General features: G+C 38.8%; 1 protein-coding gene across 3 annotated transcripts in view; it reads left to right on the top strand.

Moving 5' to 3' along the window:
- The window catches only part of LOC119499396 (protein APCDD1-like), a 68,360-nt gene that overhangs the window by 40,012 nt on the left and 8,182 nt on the right, over positions 1–20,166 (top strand). For 2 of the 3 annotated variants that reach the window (XM_037788697.1, XM_037788700.1), the window contains 2 exons: positions 10,796–10,982; positions 13,259–13,784. In XM_037788697.1, the coding sequence (XP_037644625.1) occupies positions 10,796–10,982; positions 13,259–13,784 (713 nt within the window). Of the gene's footprint in view, positions 1–1,008; positions 1,496–10,795; positions 10,983–13,258; positions 13,785–20,166 lie in introns of all 3 variants that reach the window. The other variant, XM_037788698.1, reaches the window with a different exon arrangement.

The following is a 20,166-nucleotide window of genomic DNA, read 5'->3' as shown; positions in this document are numbered from 1 at the left end:
GATTGTAAATTTAAATTGACAGAAAACATAGTAAAAGAAAATAAATAGGTTGGGTGCTTTAGTGCAGATGCAGTCAGTGTTTAAGTCACAGTTGGCTCAGTGTCAGTGTGGCTGACTGGATGAATGAAGAGGAGCTGGAGACTCTAATGCTGTATTGAAGAAGATTTGAAACTAGCAATTGAGACCATAAACTCATGTTTACAATGTTTACTGAGGTAATAAATCAAGTGAGAAGTAGCGTCATTTTCTCATAAACTTCTATACAATCAGACTTCTTTTTGCAACCAGAGGAGTCGCCTCCTGCTGGCTGTTAGAAAGAATGCAAGTTTAAGGCACTTCTGCATTGGCTTCACTTTTCAGACACCCAGAGTTGCCCTCCGTATGAAAGGTATGAATAGATAAAACATCTTCACTGCAAAAATTGTCTCACATGGAGTTAAAAATCTGTTTTTTTTCAAACCTGGTGGAAAAAAATATGCATGGAGTGGCAGAATTTATTTTTAATTCAGTTTTGAATTTGAAGATTTTGCTTGTAAAGTGTCATTTTATTTATTTATTTATTTTTATTTTTAATATTTTATTTTTTCCTTTTTTTCAAGGCTGTTTTCATATATGCAATCCACTGTTTGTAATTACAACAGTCTATAAACCAACTTTTAAGTAGATGAGCTTGCAGACAAACCCATCAAGTACACTTAGAGAAAACAACCTCAACATTCAAAACCAAGAAAATAAATAACAATAATAATAATGACAAAAAGAAAGAGTAGAATAAAGTGAAAAAGTAAATGTCATTTTAAAGGAAGTTATTGAACAATTGTTTTTTATATATATATATATATATATGGCACCATCATGTTATGATGGTATGATGTTGATGCTGCTTTGGAAGTTTGGATTAAGTAATAATGAAATTATTTTTAAACTGATTTGAAGATATTTTAAGACTCAAAACATCTCCAGATTCAACAGTTGACCAACACATCTTGTACATTAATTTTGTTGCAGTATGCATCTAAGGGGAGAAAACTTGAACCCACTCCACGCCCCTAAAGTCTCCACAGAGGCGGAGGAAGAGTCCAGTCTGTGAACACACAAGTACAAACACTCCTCCAGGACGCACAGGAGGACGCGCGTAAAAGCAACCGAGCTGCTTCATTTCAGCCGTGAACGACAGCGTTGAACTCCACAGTGTCCCGTAGTGAAGTTTGGACTTTTACTTCGTTTTCTTGTAGCGTTTTGTTTGTTTTGAACCTCAGATTTACAGCGGAGGGTTTTATTCTCTGTGGCGAACCAGTGTTGCTTTATGATGCTCGGATATCTCAGGAGTGTTTGCTCCACGCTTTGGATACACAATGTGAGGATTTGTGCAGGAATAATTAAGGACGCTGCGTAAAAGGAAAACCCAAAGTCCCCAGTGTCACCAAGCTCGTTTCAAACCCTCCAAAGTGCGGAATGGGGCCGTCATCTACACTGCTCCTCGTTGCTTTTTTGGGTAAGAAACTTTTTACATGAATTGACTTTGATCCATGGAAGTGCAGCAAATATGAATGTTTGAGTGGAAAACATGTTTTGACTCCACGTGTGCATGGAAAACCACATGCGTAAAAACAAGCTGTTGTGCCAAATATAAAGAAGATGAGATCATCCAAATTATTTATGCACTTTTTAGAAATGCAAGTGGATTTTTAAAATGTTATCTGTCAGATAGGAACCTGACATGCCCCTCTTCACCTCAGCACACCTGCTTACCATCATGGCTGTGTGTGTTTGTGTCCAAACAGGACTAACAGTAATAATATGATCTGGATAAGTTATCCCTTATGCCACAGTGATGAACATGTTTGAGGGCTAAAAGGCAATAAAAAGCTTCCCTGGGGCTGCTGGGCAGATGAAAGCACTCAGAGAGTTAAGAGCCACTTAAAACATCCATTCCTGATGAAAACCCTGTCTGAGCAGCAGAGGATTATGGGACTGCAGTTGACCCAATCCATCTGCTGGCAGTGACAGTGGAAGGCAACATTTGGCTGCAACTTCAAATGACTGGGTTGAGATAAAACGATATTTTGGAGTCCCACTTATCCTTAAGTGTGTTTGAGTGAATCTAACGTTCAATTAGGTGGTGTGTTATTGCAGCCTTTCGTAGTGGCAATGAAAATGCACTGTCAGCCTAGATTAGTGTGTGCTGTAAATTTACCATGGGGGATAAAAAACCTCAGCGAGATGTATGGAGAGTTAAAGTTTAAAAAAGACTCTCAGAAAGAAACATAAAGCAGCAGCTGCATGCACTTCACCTTTCTACTGATATCAATCTAATGAGTCTTCTGCTGGGCCTCAATAGGGTCTTTAAGATTTATTACACCTGTATATATTCAGCAGTGTTTTCAAAATGCAAAAGAACAATTTAACTGTTTGCTCAAGTAATCACTTATCCTACAACTTTTTATGTTCATCTTGATGTTGGATTGAGAAGAAGTGAAGATATGTGTGAGTCTGTAACAACAATAATGGAAACAAAACAAAGCCATTTAGCAATTTTAGATATCATTTTTAGTACTAGAACTCGACCGATATTTCACAAGGCTGAAATCAATATTGATATTTACTGTAAGAGATACAAAAAAAAGAAAAGTCTGAAAATTATAAATCAGCTTTTTTTTACTCAAACACAACAAACTTTTTTTTTAAGCAATGCACACAAATTCGTAATTTGACAGAGCGTTATGTGATATTTGAGAGTTATATCATTTAACTGTATGTTTATCAACTGTGACGATTAATATAAAATCATGGTAAATTTTGAAAAGTAAACTTCACTGGAAACTGAACTAATTAATCATTACAAATAAATCATTATAAATAAAAGTAAAATTAATTTGGATTCAGTGAAACGTGTCAAAACTACATCAAAATTACCCCATAAAACAAAGATATACTAGTCATAGTTTATTTATTTGCATACTATACTGTTGCATACATACAGCTAACAAAATATAATACATTGATGGTCTTTTAAAAAGAATTGTGCTAGTGCGATTAAAAAAAACAAAACAAACAAATTGGTTTATAATATAAACAAAGTGCAACATTTTGGGACAGGTAGTTGATATCTAAAGACGATATCGGCCGATGATATCAGTCTGCTAATATATCAGTCGGACTCTGTAACAAACACTGCTACAGTTGTGGGTCTTGTCTGGCTGAATGCCATTTGCCACCATGATTCAGTTGTCCAACAAGTTTTCAAAGCAACATGAGACAACTAACAGAAGTCCAAGTGGTAAGTGCTGTAATTACAGAGGCATCAGTCAGAAAATAAGCAAAATAATAATTTTGTATGAAGGGAAACATTCTTAGAAATCATGTCAGCATAAGTTTGACAAACTGCAGCAAACATAAAGAAAAGGTGGTCACAAGTTCAAATAAACCAACAGGGAAAGACAGATGGAGGGGAGACAAATGATGCTAATTGTCATGCAGCCCAGCACGTCCCACTTCTTTAACAGCGGTGATTCATTCTGGAGGAAGAAGTCCAATTTTTTTTTGAAAATGGCAACACAACAACTGGAGAATATTCTTTATTCTTGCAGGAAAAACGATGATAGTGAAGAGTGGACCCTGGATAAAATGACTCGTACTTTCAATTATATCTCATGATTTTCATCAATAGATGGATTTTGTCATGGAATTGTAGATTTTCTGACCACTCAAAGGACTTTGTTTTTTTTGTGTGTGTTTCAAATTTCACTCTTGAGTTTGGAAAAAGAAGAAGCTTTGTAGTTCCAGAAAAGTGAGGTACTAAATGGACTTTGAGATGAGACTGAATAGACCCTTTCAGTGTGAAATCATTGTTCCATTAATGCTTGGTACATGTTGCTGTGCACAATGCTCTTAGATCATGTCTGAAAATAACTAGCATTAGTTAACATGTTAGACGTTATAGTGGTGTGACTGTACGAATGGCAGTTTTGGACGGACTGTGGTCAAGACTCCAGACTGAAATATATCAATTATTAATCTCATTTAATGGATTGCCATTACATTTTGTACAGACAGTCATGGTTCCCAGAAGATGAATCCTAATGCTTCTGGTGAAATTTGGTGCTCAGAGGATTAAAAAAGACTTTGGTGATCCCCTGATTTTTACTCTAGCACCACCAGCAGGTCAAACATGTCATTCATCCAGTAAAATGTCTCAACATCTACTGGATGGATTGACACAACATTTTGTAGAGCCATTCATGGTTCCCAGATGATATGTCCCAAGGACATTTCCTCCAGCGCCACCATGAGGTTGACATTTTGTACTTTTGGTGAAATGTCTGACAACAGTTGAATGGATCGTCATGAAATTTCTTAGACATTCATGTCCTCCACAGGATGAATTGTAATAACTTTGGTGATCTCTTAACTTTACATGTGGTGGCATTCTCAGATTAAAATTTTAATATGTTCAATACTTTGGTTTATGACCAAATATCTTCAAAACGAATGACATTACCATCAGCCTCAGCTGTACCCTGATGATGTACAGGGTGAACGTTATAGGGCCTACCTTCTAAACATCCACATGTTGCATTATCACTATGATCATGTTAGCATCAGAACGCTACATATGCTACTGCCCCACAGAACTTCTAGCATGGCTGTAGACTCTTAAATGGATAGTTTGGGTGTTTTGAAGTGGGGTTGTATAAGGTTCTTATCCAAAGTAGGTGTATTACTTACAGTAGATGACGGTCGGCGTGCCCCCAGCATCGAGAAACAGACAGGAGCACCGGAGCAAAGCAATACAGTGCTGTGGACGGGGACGGCAGAAAAACTTATTATAGCCACCTAAAAGAAAGGCTCACCTAAAAAAATTCTATATCCATCTAAGTGTACGCTATATTTAGAATATTTTCACCGCTTTATCTTGCCGTCAGACAGCCCTTTCCTTCTCCTTTCTGACTGGGAACTGAAAGTGAAACTGATATGATACATTTCACTTTCAGTTCAGTTCGCCGTCAGAAAATATTGTAAATACAGCGTAGACATAAACAGATATACATTTTTTGGGTGAGCCTTTCTTTTAGGTGGATAAAACAAGTTTTTCTGTCATCTCTGTTCGGCGTCCAGAGCACTGTATTGCTTTGCGCCGGTGCTCCTGTCTGTTTCTCGAAGCTGGGGTCATGCCGACCGCCATCTGCTGTAGGTAATACACCTACTATGGATAAGTACCTCATACAACCCCACTTCAAAACACCCGAACTATCCCTTTAAACTTATTCCTTTCTAAAAGTTTTGTTGTTGTTTTGGTGGAGTTTTCTCCTCATCCTCCTTATCATCCTCCCAGGCTCATCTCTGCAATTGTCTTTGATTATCTGTTGCATGTTAGCATGCTGGTGTCAGCATTTAGCTCAAAGCTCCACTGTGCCTATACAGTCTCACTGAGCCGCTATAGCATGGCTGTAGACACTCGTTACTAACAAAAACATTTTATGACTTTACTTCAAGCTGAAAATAAAATTCTATCTGCAAAAACTAACTCATACCTACATCTGTCAGATAAATGTATATCACATTACAAGTACAATATTTCCCTCTGAAATCCAGTGAAGTAAATGTAGAAAAGACCTCCAAAATAAAAAATACTGAAGCCAATACCTTCTTTAAAATGTTACCACTGTACTTGGTGCAGTCCTTAAAAGTCTGTAATGTTGTTTTCTCCACCCCCTTCAAGTCCTGCATGGTCACTGCCAAATGCTAAGATAACACAAAGAACAGTCCTTTGTCTGGTCTCTGCTCTGGCACTTCTGAGTTTTTCTCTTCCCATAAACGATGTGGAGTCTCTCTGCTTGTCAGGGGTCCCAGTGCTGTTACCTCACTGGTGGGATCAGGCCAACTGGAAATGTTCTCTGTGGTTTGGGGCTCTGGGAGTTTTGTGGGTGCTTTGATTTAGATAGAGAGCAGCAGTTTGGGAAAGCAGCAGCAGCAACGAGGGAGCGGAGAGGGTTCGAGTCAAGCCTGATTATTGCCTTAATGTGGGGAGCTTTTTTCTCTTTAAAGAAAGCTATTGGAAGAAACTCACACATTCAACACTCATTAAATGTGTAGAGAAGACAAAAGACTACACATAACCTCTTTTTAATAATATCCTCATTTATTACCCCGTTAGCCTGTTTTCCATTTGGAGTTGTCGTTTGGCTGTGATGTAATAAAACTCTTCATAAAAAGATTTGTAACAGTGTTTAAAATTACTCTAAATAAAGAGTTTCACTATACAGTTTAACATCACAACTGTTACCAAAAACAGCAAAATAAGATGCATGCTATATGTTTTTAAAAATGTATTCAAGATGTTCTCGGATTAGAGTATAAATGAGCTTTCCTTTTGAATATTACACTTTTTTTAAGTGAGGAGAAAGGGGAAGTCCACGATTTGTTTGGAAGCTAGGAAGGAAACTAAATAGATATTAAAAATACTGAATGAATATCTTTTTCCAGTATCTCTGTTGACGAGGGCATACATTACCCACAATCCCTGGAAAGCTGCAGCCGAATGTCAGGAGATAATTCATCATCTCATCATCAGCGTCTTCCCGTGTCTTTTCCATAATATCTGTTGCAAAGCTGATTTTAAGTGGTATTTTAATCCAACATGGCTGATTCTTGGGAGCTCTTCATGATTTCCGCCGTAGCGTTGTGTTATCTGTCCCACTTCAAATTGACCTTCTTTTCAGCTCCGCTCATCTTCCCATTGTAGTGTAAAGCCACACCACAACATATTCCTATCAAAAATCATCACTAACATCATTTTAAATAATCAGATTTTCACTTTTTTTATTGACTTGATTCAATTTTTGGTGTTGCTATATAGACTTTTTCATTGCCATTCGGTTGCTAGGGCAACAGCTTTGGTCCAGGTTTACTTCCTGTCAGCTACTGCATTAACAATCATTGCAACAGGAAATACAAAGGGGCCCATTTAAAATGTTTATGTTGTCAAGTTTGAAAAGGTCTACTGTATATCGAATTTACCTCAACAACTATAGAGACCATCTTGTGATGGGATCACACCAGCCCTTCCCCACTTCCTACCCCCTTACTTCTCGCGCCCTTGCTCAGAATACACCCATCTTCGAACTCTTTCTTCATTTTGATCTCAACCACACACCTGTAAAGTTTTGTGATGCCAAATCGGGGCCAGGGCCGTAAAGTGGGGGCATAAAGTAGGGAGGGGCAATTGCCCCTTTGCACCCCTTGCATCTTTGAACTCAACCTTCATTTTTATCTGAACCACCAACTAACATCTTGCACGACTGCCACGCTATCACAGTCACAAAATCTGTCCACAGACATATAAACACCTGGTAAAGTACTCAAAACCATCTCTGTGGTAGTTCCCGCTCCGCTGGTCTCCAGGACCACATTTTACCATGATGACACACATACACTCACAATACCAACGTCCACTTACTAGCTTTTCCCGGCGTTTCCAACCACAGCTCATCTTTGAACAGATTAATTATGTGTTAGAAACAACCAACTGTTAGACAAATTAGCTATCTACATAACAACTGAGCAGCTGAGGGAGAATGTATTTGAAAGCTACAGAAAAAGCTGGTAAGTGGACCTTGAGTTAACTTTTTTTTTCTCATGTTGGCTCACTCTTGATATGTTTCATCTTAATTACAATATGACCGCTTAAAGACACTGGACTGTTAGCTGATTGGTTGGTTGAACTTCTTCTTAGATGTCATTGGTTGTTGTAGGTATTATAAGTCTATAGATGTTTATTGAAAATTGTAGGGCTGTAAATAACAACTATTTTCCATCATAAATCAAGTCCCAATAATTTTCTTGATTAATCGAGTACTTGTTATATAAGCTACAAAATGTCAGAAAATAGTAGGAAAATTTAGTGATTGAGGGCGCAAGAAGAGTCCAAAGGAAGCTAAATGTATTCCATTTACTGTTATAGGAGACAAAATATCCACATTTGAGAAGCTGAGGAACCCGATCTCATGGGAAGGCGTATAAATAACACGACATTCTGCGTGTCATGACGACGCATTTCAGCCTTTATGGCTGTCATTTTATGCCACGCAACAAAACTATGTTCACAGTTAGGTTTAGACAACAAAACCACTTAGTTAGGTTTAGGGAAACCATTATGTTTGGGCTTAAAATTAGTATGGAAACAACGTAATATACATACGAAAACAAAGTAACAGAAGTATGGAAAACACTACATCACTAACGGAATTTCAAAATTACGCTTTGGGACACGAACACTGGTCTCCTGGTTGAAAGTCCTGTGTGTGTTGGACCCATCCACCTCCCCTCCGTCCACCATAAGCAATCTTTCTCCCTTTTTACTCCACACCATTAGCTTTGAGCGTACATTGCAGTCAATATAGATTACACGGCGTACAAATGACACGGCGAAAGCAAGAAAGGCGTTCCTATTGCACTCGAAATTACTTCGGATTACTGCATCTTTCATACGCCATTTAGTGCGACAGGGCTGAGCTGAGTATTGAGTGAGCTGCTATTTTTACCTAATTTCCTCTTTATGTACTAGTTCCTTAACCGACTCATCATTTCAGGGCTAGAAAACAACTATATGAACAAATTAATGTTGTTGTAAGATTGATAATATTGATAATTCAATTAATATTGTTCATTGTCCAGCCCTGGTTGAGTTTATTTATTCTATTGCATGCATACAGGGCATATTTGTGTTTTGATGGCACATTTGTGTGTGTGTCTTACCCTGAAATTCACCTGCTATTAAATCCAAAGCGTGGAAACCTCAGTGAGGTTAAAAGTGTGTTTGCGTTAAACATCTCACCAGGTTTCCTTTTAAATTCAAACACACATACTGGTCTGGTTTCTGCTCTCCTCATTGTAAAAACTGTTGGCAGCCGTCTTTCCTCTGGTACAGATCCGACTGCAGGTGCAAAAAAAAGCCTCTTTCACACATAAACACACACACAGCAAACTGTGAAGCCTTTTCTTTGATTTTAACACGGCTCCAGCCGGCAGCGTTACTAATGCCACCAGCTGAGTCGGGGGATCAAGTCTCTCCGCTGTCCACTAGTGTTTCCACTGAGCAGCGCTGTGATGTGGTGATTTACACACATACAGTAGAGGAGCTGCCTCGCTGCTGTAAAACAACTGGATGGATCTTTGTTCTTCATGGAGCTTCTGGCTTCTTTTAATCAGGTGTTTTTTATTCCTCCCTCGGTGTTATAGTCTCAAATTAAAAGCACAGAGGCGAACGCAGCAGCATTCCAAGGCGTTAAATGATATTGCCTGGCAAGTCGGGTCCAAATAGAAAGAATTTAAGACGAAGTCTTCATATTTCAAGGTAGATTTTTGGTGTATAAATAATAATAATAAATCCTCACTGGAATGTGAGCTTCAAGGCTTTTCTTTGGCTACAGGGTTTGAAAATGCTTTCATTTCCGATATTGTATCCCCTTAAACTCAGCCCTTTGTTTAAAGTATTGTTATTTCATGTGGTGCATCGAGGGTACACGGACACGGTGGGAACTCTGAGGTTTCAAACTGCAATACTGCTCTTGTCCTTTTGTTTGTATCTTGATTTCAGAATTAGTTCAAATCTGCCATGGTAGCTTTAAGCCACGCATCTTCAACTTGGACATACTGTATAAGCTTTGCCTTTTCATCACAATGTCAGCTAATATTAACCCTAAAGACTCCACTCATACCAGGTGTTGCAGGTCACTGATAAAGCCCTGTAATCCCCGGGTGATGACATGAGTTAAAATGACTACATGAAACCCTCTAAACACTTCAAAGAAGTCTGACTGACTGCATAAGCAGAGTGAAAACATGAGAGCCATACTTCAAACTAACAAGATGACTTATTTCTCTATTTGATCTAAGTATAATTAAGTGTATTATTAGTTTAAAAGCAGTTGTGCTTCATTTATTAGGATGGAAACATCTAATAGAAAAATAGATCTGCCAAACTAAACTCATTCCTTAGTGGTTTATTCAACATTTCAACCTCAATGAGGCAAATGTCTGAGGTTCAAATAATGCTGAATGGCACTTTTTTTGTATTTAAATTAGGACTGTCAATCGATTAAAATATTATATTGCGATTAATCGCAAGATTTTCCATAGTTAATTGCAATTATTTTGTATCTGTTCAAAATGTACCTTAAAGGCAGAATTGTATTTAATACTCTTATCAACATCGGAGTGGGCAAATATGCTTGCTTTATGCAAATGTATGTATATATTTATTATTGGAAATCAGTTAACAACACAAAACAATGACAAATATTGTCCAGAAACCCTCACAGTGACTGCATTTAGCATAAAAATATGCTCAAATCATAACATGGCAAACTGCAGCCCAACAGGCAACAACAGCTGTCAGTGTGTCAGTGTGCTGACTTGACTACGACTTGCCCCAAACTGCATGCGATTATGATAAAGTGGGCATGTCTGCAAAGGGGAGACTCGTGGGTACCCATAGAACCCATTTACATTCACATATCTTGAGGTCAGAGGTCAAGGTACCCCTTTTGAAAATGGCTGTATAACATGATTGGTACCAATGAATTCCTTAGGTTTTCTAGTTTCATATTATGCCAGTATCTTCACTTTGAATCCTGAAATGTTCCCATGTAACACAAAAATCTCATGGATGAAACCCTTTTTTGGGGGGGGGGTTTTATATTTAATTTATTCCTAAACAGTCATGCCTAAAAGATGAAATGAAGGTGAAATCTCACCCGACCTAAACCTTTTGGTGTCCTTATTGCTCCCACAGGCTGGGCTGAAGGTGGCTCCTCTCTTCAGTACTCAGACGGTCGGTCCAGCCGTCTGCCTCTGGAGAAAACCTTCGGTCGGGCGCTCAAAGACTCCCAGTGCCAACACATGTTGAAGCACCTTCACAATGGAGCCCGAATCGCTGTGCAGATGCCTCCCAACGTCGAGGGTCACTGGGTGTCCACCAGGTAAACAACTAGGGACTGACTGTATGTTTTCTGTGCATCTTTTTTTATTGGAACGCAGGAAGTTTTGACATACAAAATCCAATGCAACTATCCCCTATATGATTGAACAAGGGCATTAAAACATGACATGTAGCCTAAAATAGTTAAGGTGGTAGATGATATGTTATTGGGGCACTTCCTAGATGTTTGAATACCATACTGGTGTTTTTGTTTGTTTTAGCCCATCAGCTACAGGCTGCACATACTGTACTATATGTAACAACACTGCTGACATTTCTTAAAACATACTATAGTTTGTTTATAGGGTGATTTCTTCTTTTTCAAGTAGTGATTATTGTCACTTCCTGTCTGCACAGTAAGAAAAAATAAACTTGCTGAGCTTTCTGTCCAGTTGGTCTGTTTTATTGTTTATCAATGGTTTGATATTATAATTGTGAGCAGGAACTGTTTTGAAAGCACTTTGAAATCCTTTGTTGGTGCATTTGTGGTGTTTCATGGTCATCTGCTGAACACATGAACTCTTTTGTTATGACTAAATTCACATTATTCTTCTCACAACGTTCATGTTAGCTTTTTGTCTTCCATTTTATTCAAAATCCATTGCTAGTAAAAGAAATGCCTTTCATCCGCCAAATCATAAATCTTGAATTTGAGTGTAGGGCTGCACAATAAAATCGTTTTTTAATCGTCATCGCACTGTCAACTTACACAATAAACACTTTGCAATCTGCAATATTGCACTCCGGGCTTTTTTGAGAGTATCAGTAGAAAACTGCACTTTCTTCATTCTTCATTCTTTTTTTATTGGCGCCTTTTTTGTTCAGTTCAATGTTCAACAAGCAATTTGTTGCATTTTAGCAGTATACTGAAAGCAGCAGAAAGGCAGAAATCACATATACATTTTTAAAATAGTTTATTTATCTCAATTAATAGCGTTATCACAATATTCAACACCCTTATTTTCCTAATATCGTGCAGCCCTATTTGAGTGTAAGGATTGGCCGAGTGGTGAAAGGAGAACCTTCACCCCGTGTAGATTTTATTTGAAGTTAACAGAAACAAGCAGTTCAGGCTGGTTTTGGTGAGGTTGTGAAAACAAAACTATATACAAAAATAAAAAAAGCACACATAAACGTATAAAAACGTTTCCAAAGCACATAAGGAGATCCACAAGTCAATAAAATATTTTTTTGCATCTGAACTGAACCAACAATGAACCCTCCTTGAGGAGCTTCTACCTCTTGTTTTTTTAAACAGGAAGTTCCTCCTACAGTTAAAGTTAGTCCATAATCAATTAAGACAATAAATTAACATTTCTATGTAAAAACAACAAAAACATTTCTAAATCATTATTCTAATTGTCCTAACACAGAAATATTAATAATATAGATTGTTTAGGGTACATCAAAATCATTATTCCCTGGAACAATGAAAACCCCCTTTGCGTCAACTCAACGTGGTACAGTCCGAGTCGCCTCTTCTATAAAGCCCATTGGACGCTCTCACTAATCTGTTTGGCAGTTTGTACCAATGAGCAGCAGGTAATATGGATGTGACCTCATGCAACAAACATTTTGTCAATTGAAGTTACATAAAACCAATAAATTAATTTTAATGGAATGTATTAATAAATTAATTGAGTGGTTATTTCATTAACAATGTGAATGATGACTATAATGCAACTGAGACGACCAGAAATGACTTATGCTCGCAGGTTGGCATGCATGTGCTCATTATGCCAACACAACACAGCCACACAAACATTATGTATCTTTGGTTTGAAAGTTTACTGAAATGGGTTACATTGATCTCAGGTTTTTTAAGTCTCTGCAAGTTGATTTAGCTACTATACTGGAAGGAACCAATCGCTGCTTAGAAGGTAGAAACAAAATCATGGTAAAAAAGATAGCAGTATACTTTTGGTCTATCTAAAGTCCCCTTTAAGAGTAGATGTTCTCTGCGCCATAGTTCCATTCATACGTTCATGCCAAATGAAATGTCTAGGTCTTATTTTCAGTTCAAACAGTATCTTACACAAGATAGTATTACACATAAATGTTGAGGAAGAACATGCACTTGTGATGAAGTCAGAAGGCCCTTTTAAAAAGCTGCATGACTGAACTCTATTGTGCAAACACAGGCAATGCTGAAGAATCAAAATAAAGAAATTGCTTGCTGCACAGCAAAACACTCCGCTCCAGACCAACTTACAGCTTCTTGTTATTATAACATTTGCTTGCATGGTGTTTATGTGAAACCTCTGTTTTCTGTTGCAGCTGTGAGGTGAGACCAGGCCCGGAGTTCCTGACGCGCTTCTACAGTTTCTACTCCAACAACACCTTCCAGGCTCACCAGTTCTACTACGAGGACAACCACTGCACCAAACCCACCTACACTCTGGTGATCCGGGGTCGTCTGCGCCTACGACAGGCCTCCTGGATCATCCGCGGCGGCACGGAGGCGGAGTACCACCTCCACCGCGTCCAGATGGTTTGTCACACAGCCACCGTGGCCAAAGAGCTCAGCCAGAGGCTCAACCACAGCTGCAAAGGGGCCGTGAAAGGCCCCTGGGAGCCCAGCGTGCCCTACGAGCTTTGGAGCGAGGAGGGCGGCTACGACTGCTCCAGGGAGCTCAACTTTGCCATGCATGAGCTGCAGCTGCTGAGGGTGGAGAAGCAGTACCTGCATCACAACCTGGATCACCTGGTGGAGGAGCTGTTTCTGGGAGACATCCACACCGAGCCGTCCCAGAGGCTGTACTACAAGCCGTCCAGCTACCAGACCGCCCTGCAAAATGCCAAGGTGAGTCCCAAATGATTGTCTCTCAGTTAGAGTTTAGAGGGATGACGGGGAAATCTGCCTGTGGAGTCTTTGTAGAGCAAAAATATTGGTTCATTTAGAATTACTATAATTCTGTACATTATTAGTTCTCCTCCCAAGGGATCACTCATATCAAGATATCTATTTTCAAAGGGGTCCCTTGACCTCTGACCTCAAGATATGTGAATGAAAATGGGTTCAAGTCATAGTCAAGTCAGCACACTGACAGCTGTTGTTGCCTGTTGGGTTTGGGTTTGCCATGTTGTGATTTGAGAATATTCTTTATGCTAAATGTAGTACTTGTGAGGGTTTCTGGACAATATTAGTCATTGTTTTGTGTTGTTAATTGATTTCCAGTAATAAATATATACATACATTTGCATAAAGCAAGCATATTAAATTTTTTTATTTAATACTTGACAAATCTCCTTTTTAAGGTTCATTTTGAACAGCTAGTAAATGTGCAAATAATTTGCGATTATTGCGCTTAACTATGGACAATCATACGATTAATCACGATTAAATATTCTAATCGATTGACAGCCCTAAATAAGACATTTTTAGGTGACCAAAATGTTACAAATTACTTTCATGAACTGAAAACACACTGTGAAAGGGTTAAAGAATCAACTCCCAAACCGATTAATGCCGTGGTAGCGACCTGTCAATCACAAGGAAGCCTAAAGCATACCCTGCTTTATGGTCTATTTGACGACGGGACCATAATTTACTAAATGAACATCATGCTGTATTGAAGAAGACTTGAAACTAGCTATTGAGACCATAAATTCATGTTTACAATGTTTACTGAGGTAATAAATCAAGTGAGAAGTAGGCTCATTTTCTCATAGACTTCCATACAATCAGACTTCTTTTTGTAACCAGAGGAGTCGCCCCCTGCTGGCTATTAGAAAAAATGCAGGTTTAAGGCACTTCTGCATTGGCTTCACGATTCAGACCCGGAGGTTGCTGTCTGGATGTGATTTGTGAGGTGATAACTAGAGTAGGAAACAAGAAAATACAGAATTCTGTTTTTTTTTGCTTTTTACTTTTTTAGCCACGCCTACAGTGTGGCTCTCAAAATGATAATATCTGTAGAGACCTTAGAAGAGTTTGTTTTCTAGTTTTCCAATATTAAAAGTACATGTCCCTGTACTCTGTAGCTCTCTCTGTTAACCTGTGGAGTGGTGCACACAGTCTTACCAGTAGTAGCCACTAGTGCAGCAACCAGGATGAAAACTCTTCCCATCCACTGTGTTTTTGTATTTGTTGGAATTCACGACCAGAGTTTTGTTTTCTGTCCTGAGCACTCTGCTCGGTGGAGAGCCTCCGCTGAACTCAACTCCCACTGTGTCGACCCTCCACGCCGCAAAGACCACACACACCAGAGAGAGCATGAACTGACCTTAAGAACAGTGTTCTTTTATGAGAGCGTATCTTAAGCGTAGCCTACGCAATACTGTGAGGACACTTGGTTAAAATAGTATTTGAAGCTAAGTCTTTGCATTTTGTTCATGAGGTATCAAAGCGGTGGACTCATCAGAAAAAAACAATGAATGCTGAAGTGTAGAAGCCTGAAGTCATGTTATTGTAATTTTCTGTGATTAACAACTTATGATAAAATCTGAATTGCTCTGCGGCTGTAAACTTCATCTGTCTGCGGCAACAAACCACCCTCTAAGACTTAGTCAAATACTTTATAATCCAAATCTGATTTAGGATCAGTGTATATGTCAACAATCTTGCCCTTCTACGCTAAACATTTGCACTTGTAGAAACTAGAAACTATGTACATACTGACTTCATCCCCCCAATCTAGCATCAAGAAAGAACCCTTTCTTTCCTCCGCTGTGCTTACGGGATGTAATTTCTCTATTTACACTGCGGAACAGCAATTTCCCCGCTGGGTGAAACCCTAGAGTGATGTTTTCACTGTCACCCTCTACAGAGATTACAATGAAATCCTGTTCGGGTCCGCTGTCTAAATAAACATCCATTTGTACAGGGATGATGGGGCTTGGTGTTGCTGATCAGAATGTAAACAGTGTGGAGTGAGGATCTGTGATCAGACAAGCTCCCCTGTGGTGTTATAATGACCAGAGCTGCTCTCTTTAAGCCCCTCTGGCCCGCAGAGGAGCAATGTGAAACCCGGCCTATCTCTGGGAGCGATCGACATGTGGTATTCCTAGAATTTGGAATCATGCGGCCATATGAATTATTCCAGCGAGCGCATACCAGGTCTGATTTCATGCATGCCTGAGGCTCAAATCAAAGTGTTGCATGTGCTCTATTTCTCCTCGATCTTTCCTGAATAAGAAGAGAGGCGAGGTGTGATTCACTTGTTGCAGTTAGAGTCAAACATAATTACAGCATTGCCTTAAAGGGATAAAGTGGGTTTTTTGAAGTGGGGCTGTATGAGATACTTATCCTACAGTAGTAGACAGTTGGCATGCCCCCAGTTTGGAGAAATAGACAGGCGTACCGGCACAGAAGCAAAGCAATGTACTGCTGTGGACGGGGCTGGCAGCAAAACATATTTTAGCCGCCTAGAATAACGGCCCTCCTAAAAAAAAATCTATATCCGTTTAAGTGTACGCTATATCAGACAGCCTTTTCCGACGGGGAACTGATGCCGTTATCTACCCTGTCTTCAAAGCCACCAGACTCCTTTGACAACAATGGTAATTTCACCTCGCAGAACACGGGAGTAGCTGGTCTACCGCTGCCTCGATCGGTTAGTTTTGTTTGTGCTATTGTGTGACTTTGGTGTTTTAAAGGGTGAGTTCAGATTCACCAAACACAATATCGCAAACTAACCAATCGAGGCAGCGGTAGACCAGCAACTGTTCTGCGAGGTAAGATTACTGTTTTTTTTCAGTGTAGTCTGGTGGCTTTTAAGAGAGCATTAGTGCTTCAGTTCCCCGTTTGAAAGGGCTGTCTGATGGCAAGATAAAGCGGTGAAAATATTCTAAATATAGAGTACTCTTAAACTGACATTGATTTTTTTTTTTAGGCGGCTTAAATCAATTTTGGGGTTCTGCCCCTGTCCACAGCAGTACAATGCTTTGCTTCCGAGCAGTTACTCGTGTCTGTTTCTCCAAACTGGGTAGTACACTGACTATGGATAAGTACCTCACACAGCCCCACTTCAAAACACCCAAACTATCCCTTTCAAGGGTCAGTTCACCAAATTGACAAATAAGCATATCCTCAATCAGTATCTACCCATGCAGGTAATTTCATTTTGACTTGTCAAGGTTGTGTGAAAATCAGTTTTTCTGCTGCCTCCCAAATATAATGGAGGTGAATGAAGTTCTGATGGTGGTTTTACAGCACTGAAACATTACATTTCCATAATTCAACAGCAACAGCATCTCTTTCCAGAGACAGTGTCCCCGGTTACTGTGGATGATTCACAAAAACACACTGTTAAGATTTCATAGGCACATTTTTTTTCTGCAGAAAGTCGTTCCAATATAAACAGTTCAGTGTGTTTGTTGGACTCACTGGGACATTGTTTCAAAAGACAACATGTTGTTGAAAGTTAGCACTAAGCAATACTTTCGTGGTCAATTAACTATGTTTAATGTGAGAAATGTTCTCATAGTGACAAACCCACAGAATTATTGCTGATCTCTGCAGTCTCCCGCGGCTCTACTGAGCCTTGTTATTGTATTTACAGCTCATTGTTATGGTTTTAATTTAGGCTACTGTTCTGTGTCTGTTTGTTACAAGGAGAGTGAATATTGGTGAAAGGTTTTTATATAATATTGTTCACATATGTAGTAGTAGTATTCCAAAGACCTGTAAACAGACTTTAAATTCATCAAGTGGTTAAAAACAAGACTGCTGAATGTATAATTAGGCAACTGTTTGCTAACATGAGCGTATTATCAACTTTAAGGTGTTTATATGGCATTGTTGTGTTCACAGCTTGTTGCACTTCCCAAGGGATCACTCATGTCAAGATAATTATTTTCAAAGGGGTCCCTTGACCTCTGACCTCAAGATATGTGAATGAAAATGGGTTCTACGAGTCTCCCCTTTACAGACATGCCCACTTTATGATAATCACATGCAGTTTGGGGCAAGTCATAGTCAAGTCAGCACACTGACACACTGACAGCTGTTGTTGCCTGTTGGGCTGCAGTTTGCCATGTTTTGTGTTAATTGATTTCCAGTAATAAATACATACATTTGCATAACGCAAGCATATTTGCCCACTCCCATGCTGATAAGAGTATTAAATACTTGATAAATCTCCCTATAAGGTACATTTTGAACGGATAGAAAATGTGTGATTAATTTGCGATTAAGTATGGACAATCATTCGATTAATCGCAATTAAATATTTTAATCGATTGACAGCCCTATTTGAAATAAAAGTCAGTCAAATTCATCTTTAACTTTTTTTAAGGTTTTCTCTATTTTTTAGCGAATAAATTACAATCAAAATACGAGTGTAGGAAGGTGGAGAGAGGGTCTATAACCATAACTGTATATATAAACTGATTTAAGAGGCACTGGATTGTTTACATGATATTATCATATGTGTATTATTAACATATCATCATCATTATTTCCTATTCAAATATTACGGTTATGGTCAGTACCGGTATATCGAGACACCCCTAATATGGGTGGAAGCAGAAATGTTATAAGCAGTTTTATCATAAATTCAGCACATAGACCCAAATCTATCTGTTTGGCTACAGTAGATCCCTGTAGAGATAAGTGAGGACATATTTTATTTTGTAATTTGGGTAAACTGGCTTTTTAAGTTTGCTAGTATGCTTCCAATACAATCCTGGATTATAAACATTTTTGAACATCATCTCATTTTATAGCTTTGGTCAACTTTAAGCCCCATTGGTCACCAACTATACACATAAAGTAAATTAGGTTTTAAATTCTACACTCTTTTGGTGAAACAGTGGTAGAAAGTACCTCACTCCTTCCTACACAAAAAAGCACTAAATCCGACCATCTCTTGAGGCTGTAATGGTTTCTTCTCAGGGTTTTTTATCGCCATGGTGACTATCCAATCCATTAATCTTAAGCGGTGTACCCAGAACTGGTCCCAGTCCAGAACATTTGCTGGTGCCAGCATGTTCATTCGTGGTTATGGGGTGGATCTCAGTAGTGATGTAAGGGCAAGGCGGCAGCAGACTTTAAATTTGTTTTCTAATCTGTTTTCTCCATTTTCTGTTGCCTGGTTCACCGCTGCGTCACTGAGCAGAGTAACAATGACTTGATAATGATGCTTGTTGTTAGGAAGCGATCTGTGTTTTTATGTTGTTGGTGGTGAAAAAGTGTTTCGGTGGTTATCGTCTCTTCACACGTATCCCTCATACAGAGTCATTTGTTATGCCCTCCTGAGTTTGGTTTATGTTTTGTTGTCTTTTGCTACTTCTTCCTGAGCTAGTAAGCCTTTGAAATATATTTAAAACTTGAGCCATGAAGCCAGATAAGACCCTTATTATGAATTCCTGGGAAGTTATCCTACAGGAGAGATGCTGGTCTACAGTAGCTCTGAGGACACAACATAGAAAAACATGGGTGTAGTCACCAACTATAGTTTCTGTGATACAACCAAGAAGTGTTTTCAAGCCTGACATGGTTTCTGTTCCTTGTAAAATGTTTGCTTCTGGACATCATCTTCCCCTGAACTATGGCGGTAATCCCCAAAATGCCCAAATGAAAGATGGCTGCCAAACAAAGTGAAATTCAGTTCTAATTCTCCTTGATCTTCTGTGGCTTGGATTGTACTTCATGTGTACGTCAGTACGGACAAAAGTGGCTGCCAAATGTGGCAGTAAAAAAAAAGAATAAATGTAATTTATATGAAGTAAGAGCAGTAATATCCTTCTTCATTTCCTCATTTTCCTTCAGTTCCAGTAAGGGCATAAAATCGTTGCTTCCAGCACAAAGAGCCAACAGTTTATTGAAACTCGAGCTTGAACAGGTTGGACATTGTGTGCTACAACACCTACAAATGGATCTTGCTGTTTAAATGTTAAGTTACTAAAGTTTACTGAGAGCAGCTTGTCCATGTTTCACCCACTCAGATTGAGAATAGGTTGTTATAGCATCACTTTGTTTTATTGGATGTGAGGGCTGTTCAGCTTCCGCTTCATTTGATCTCTTCTAGAGCTGATTAGCTGATCGACCCAAAAAATATTTTGAATATCTTTTAAATCATTTTTCAAGCAAAAATGCCGAAAACATTCTTCTGCTTCTCAATTTCTGGTAACGAATTGTCATTTTACACTTCCATTTTTGTACAGATTAAAAAAAGTAGATATAACGTGATATTTATTAATCAAGCAATAGTTCAGGCTGTGATTTAATCACAACATATCAC

This window comes from Sebastes umbrosus, chromosome 12 (genome assembly GCF_015220745.1).
Source record: "Sebastes umbrosus isolate fSebUmb1 chromosome 12, fSebUmb1.pri, whole genome shotgun sequence".
In the NCBI taxonomy this organism is placed as follows: domain Eukaryota; kingdom Metazoa; phylum Chordata; class Actinopteri; order Perciformes; family Sebastidae; genus Sebastes; species Sebastes umbrosus.
Note: the sequence above shows the minus strand (reverse complement) of the source record. Positions and strands in the feature narration are given on the sequence as shown.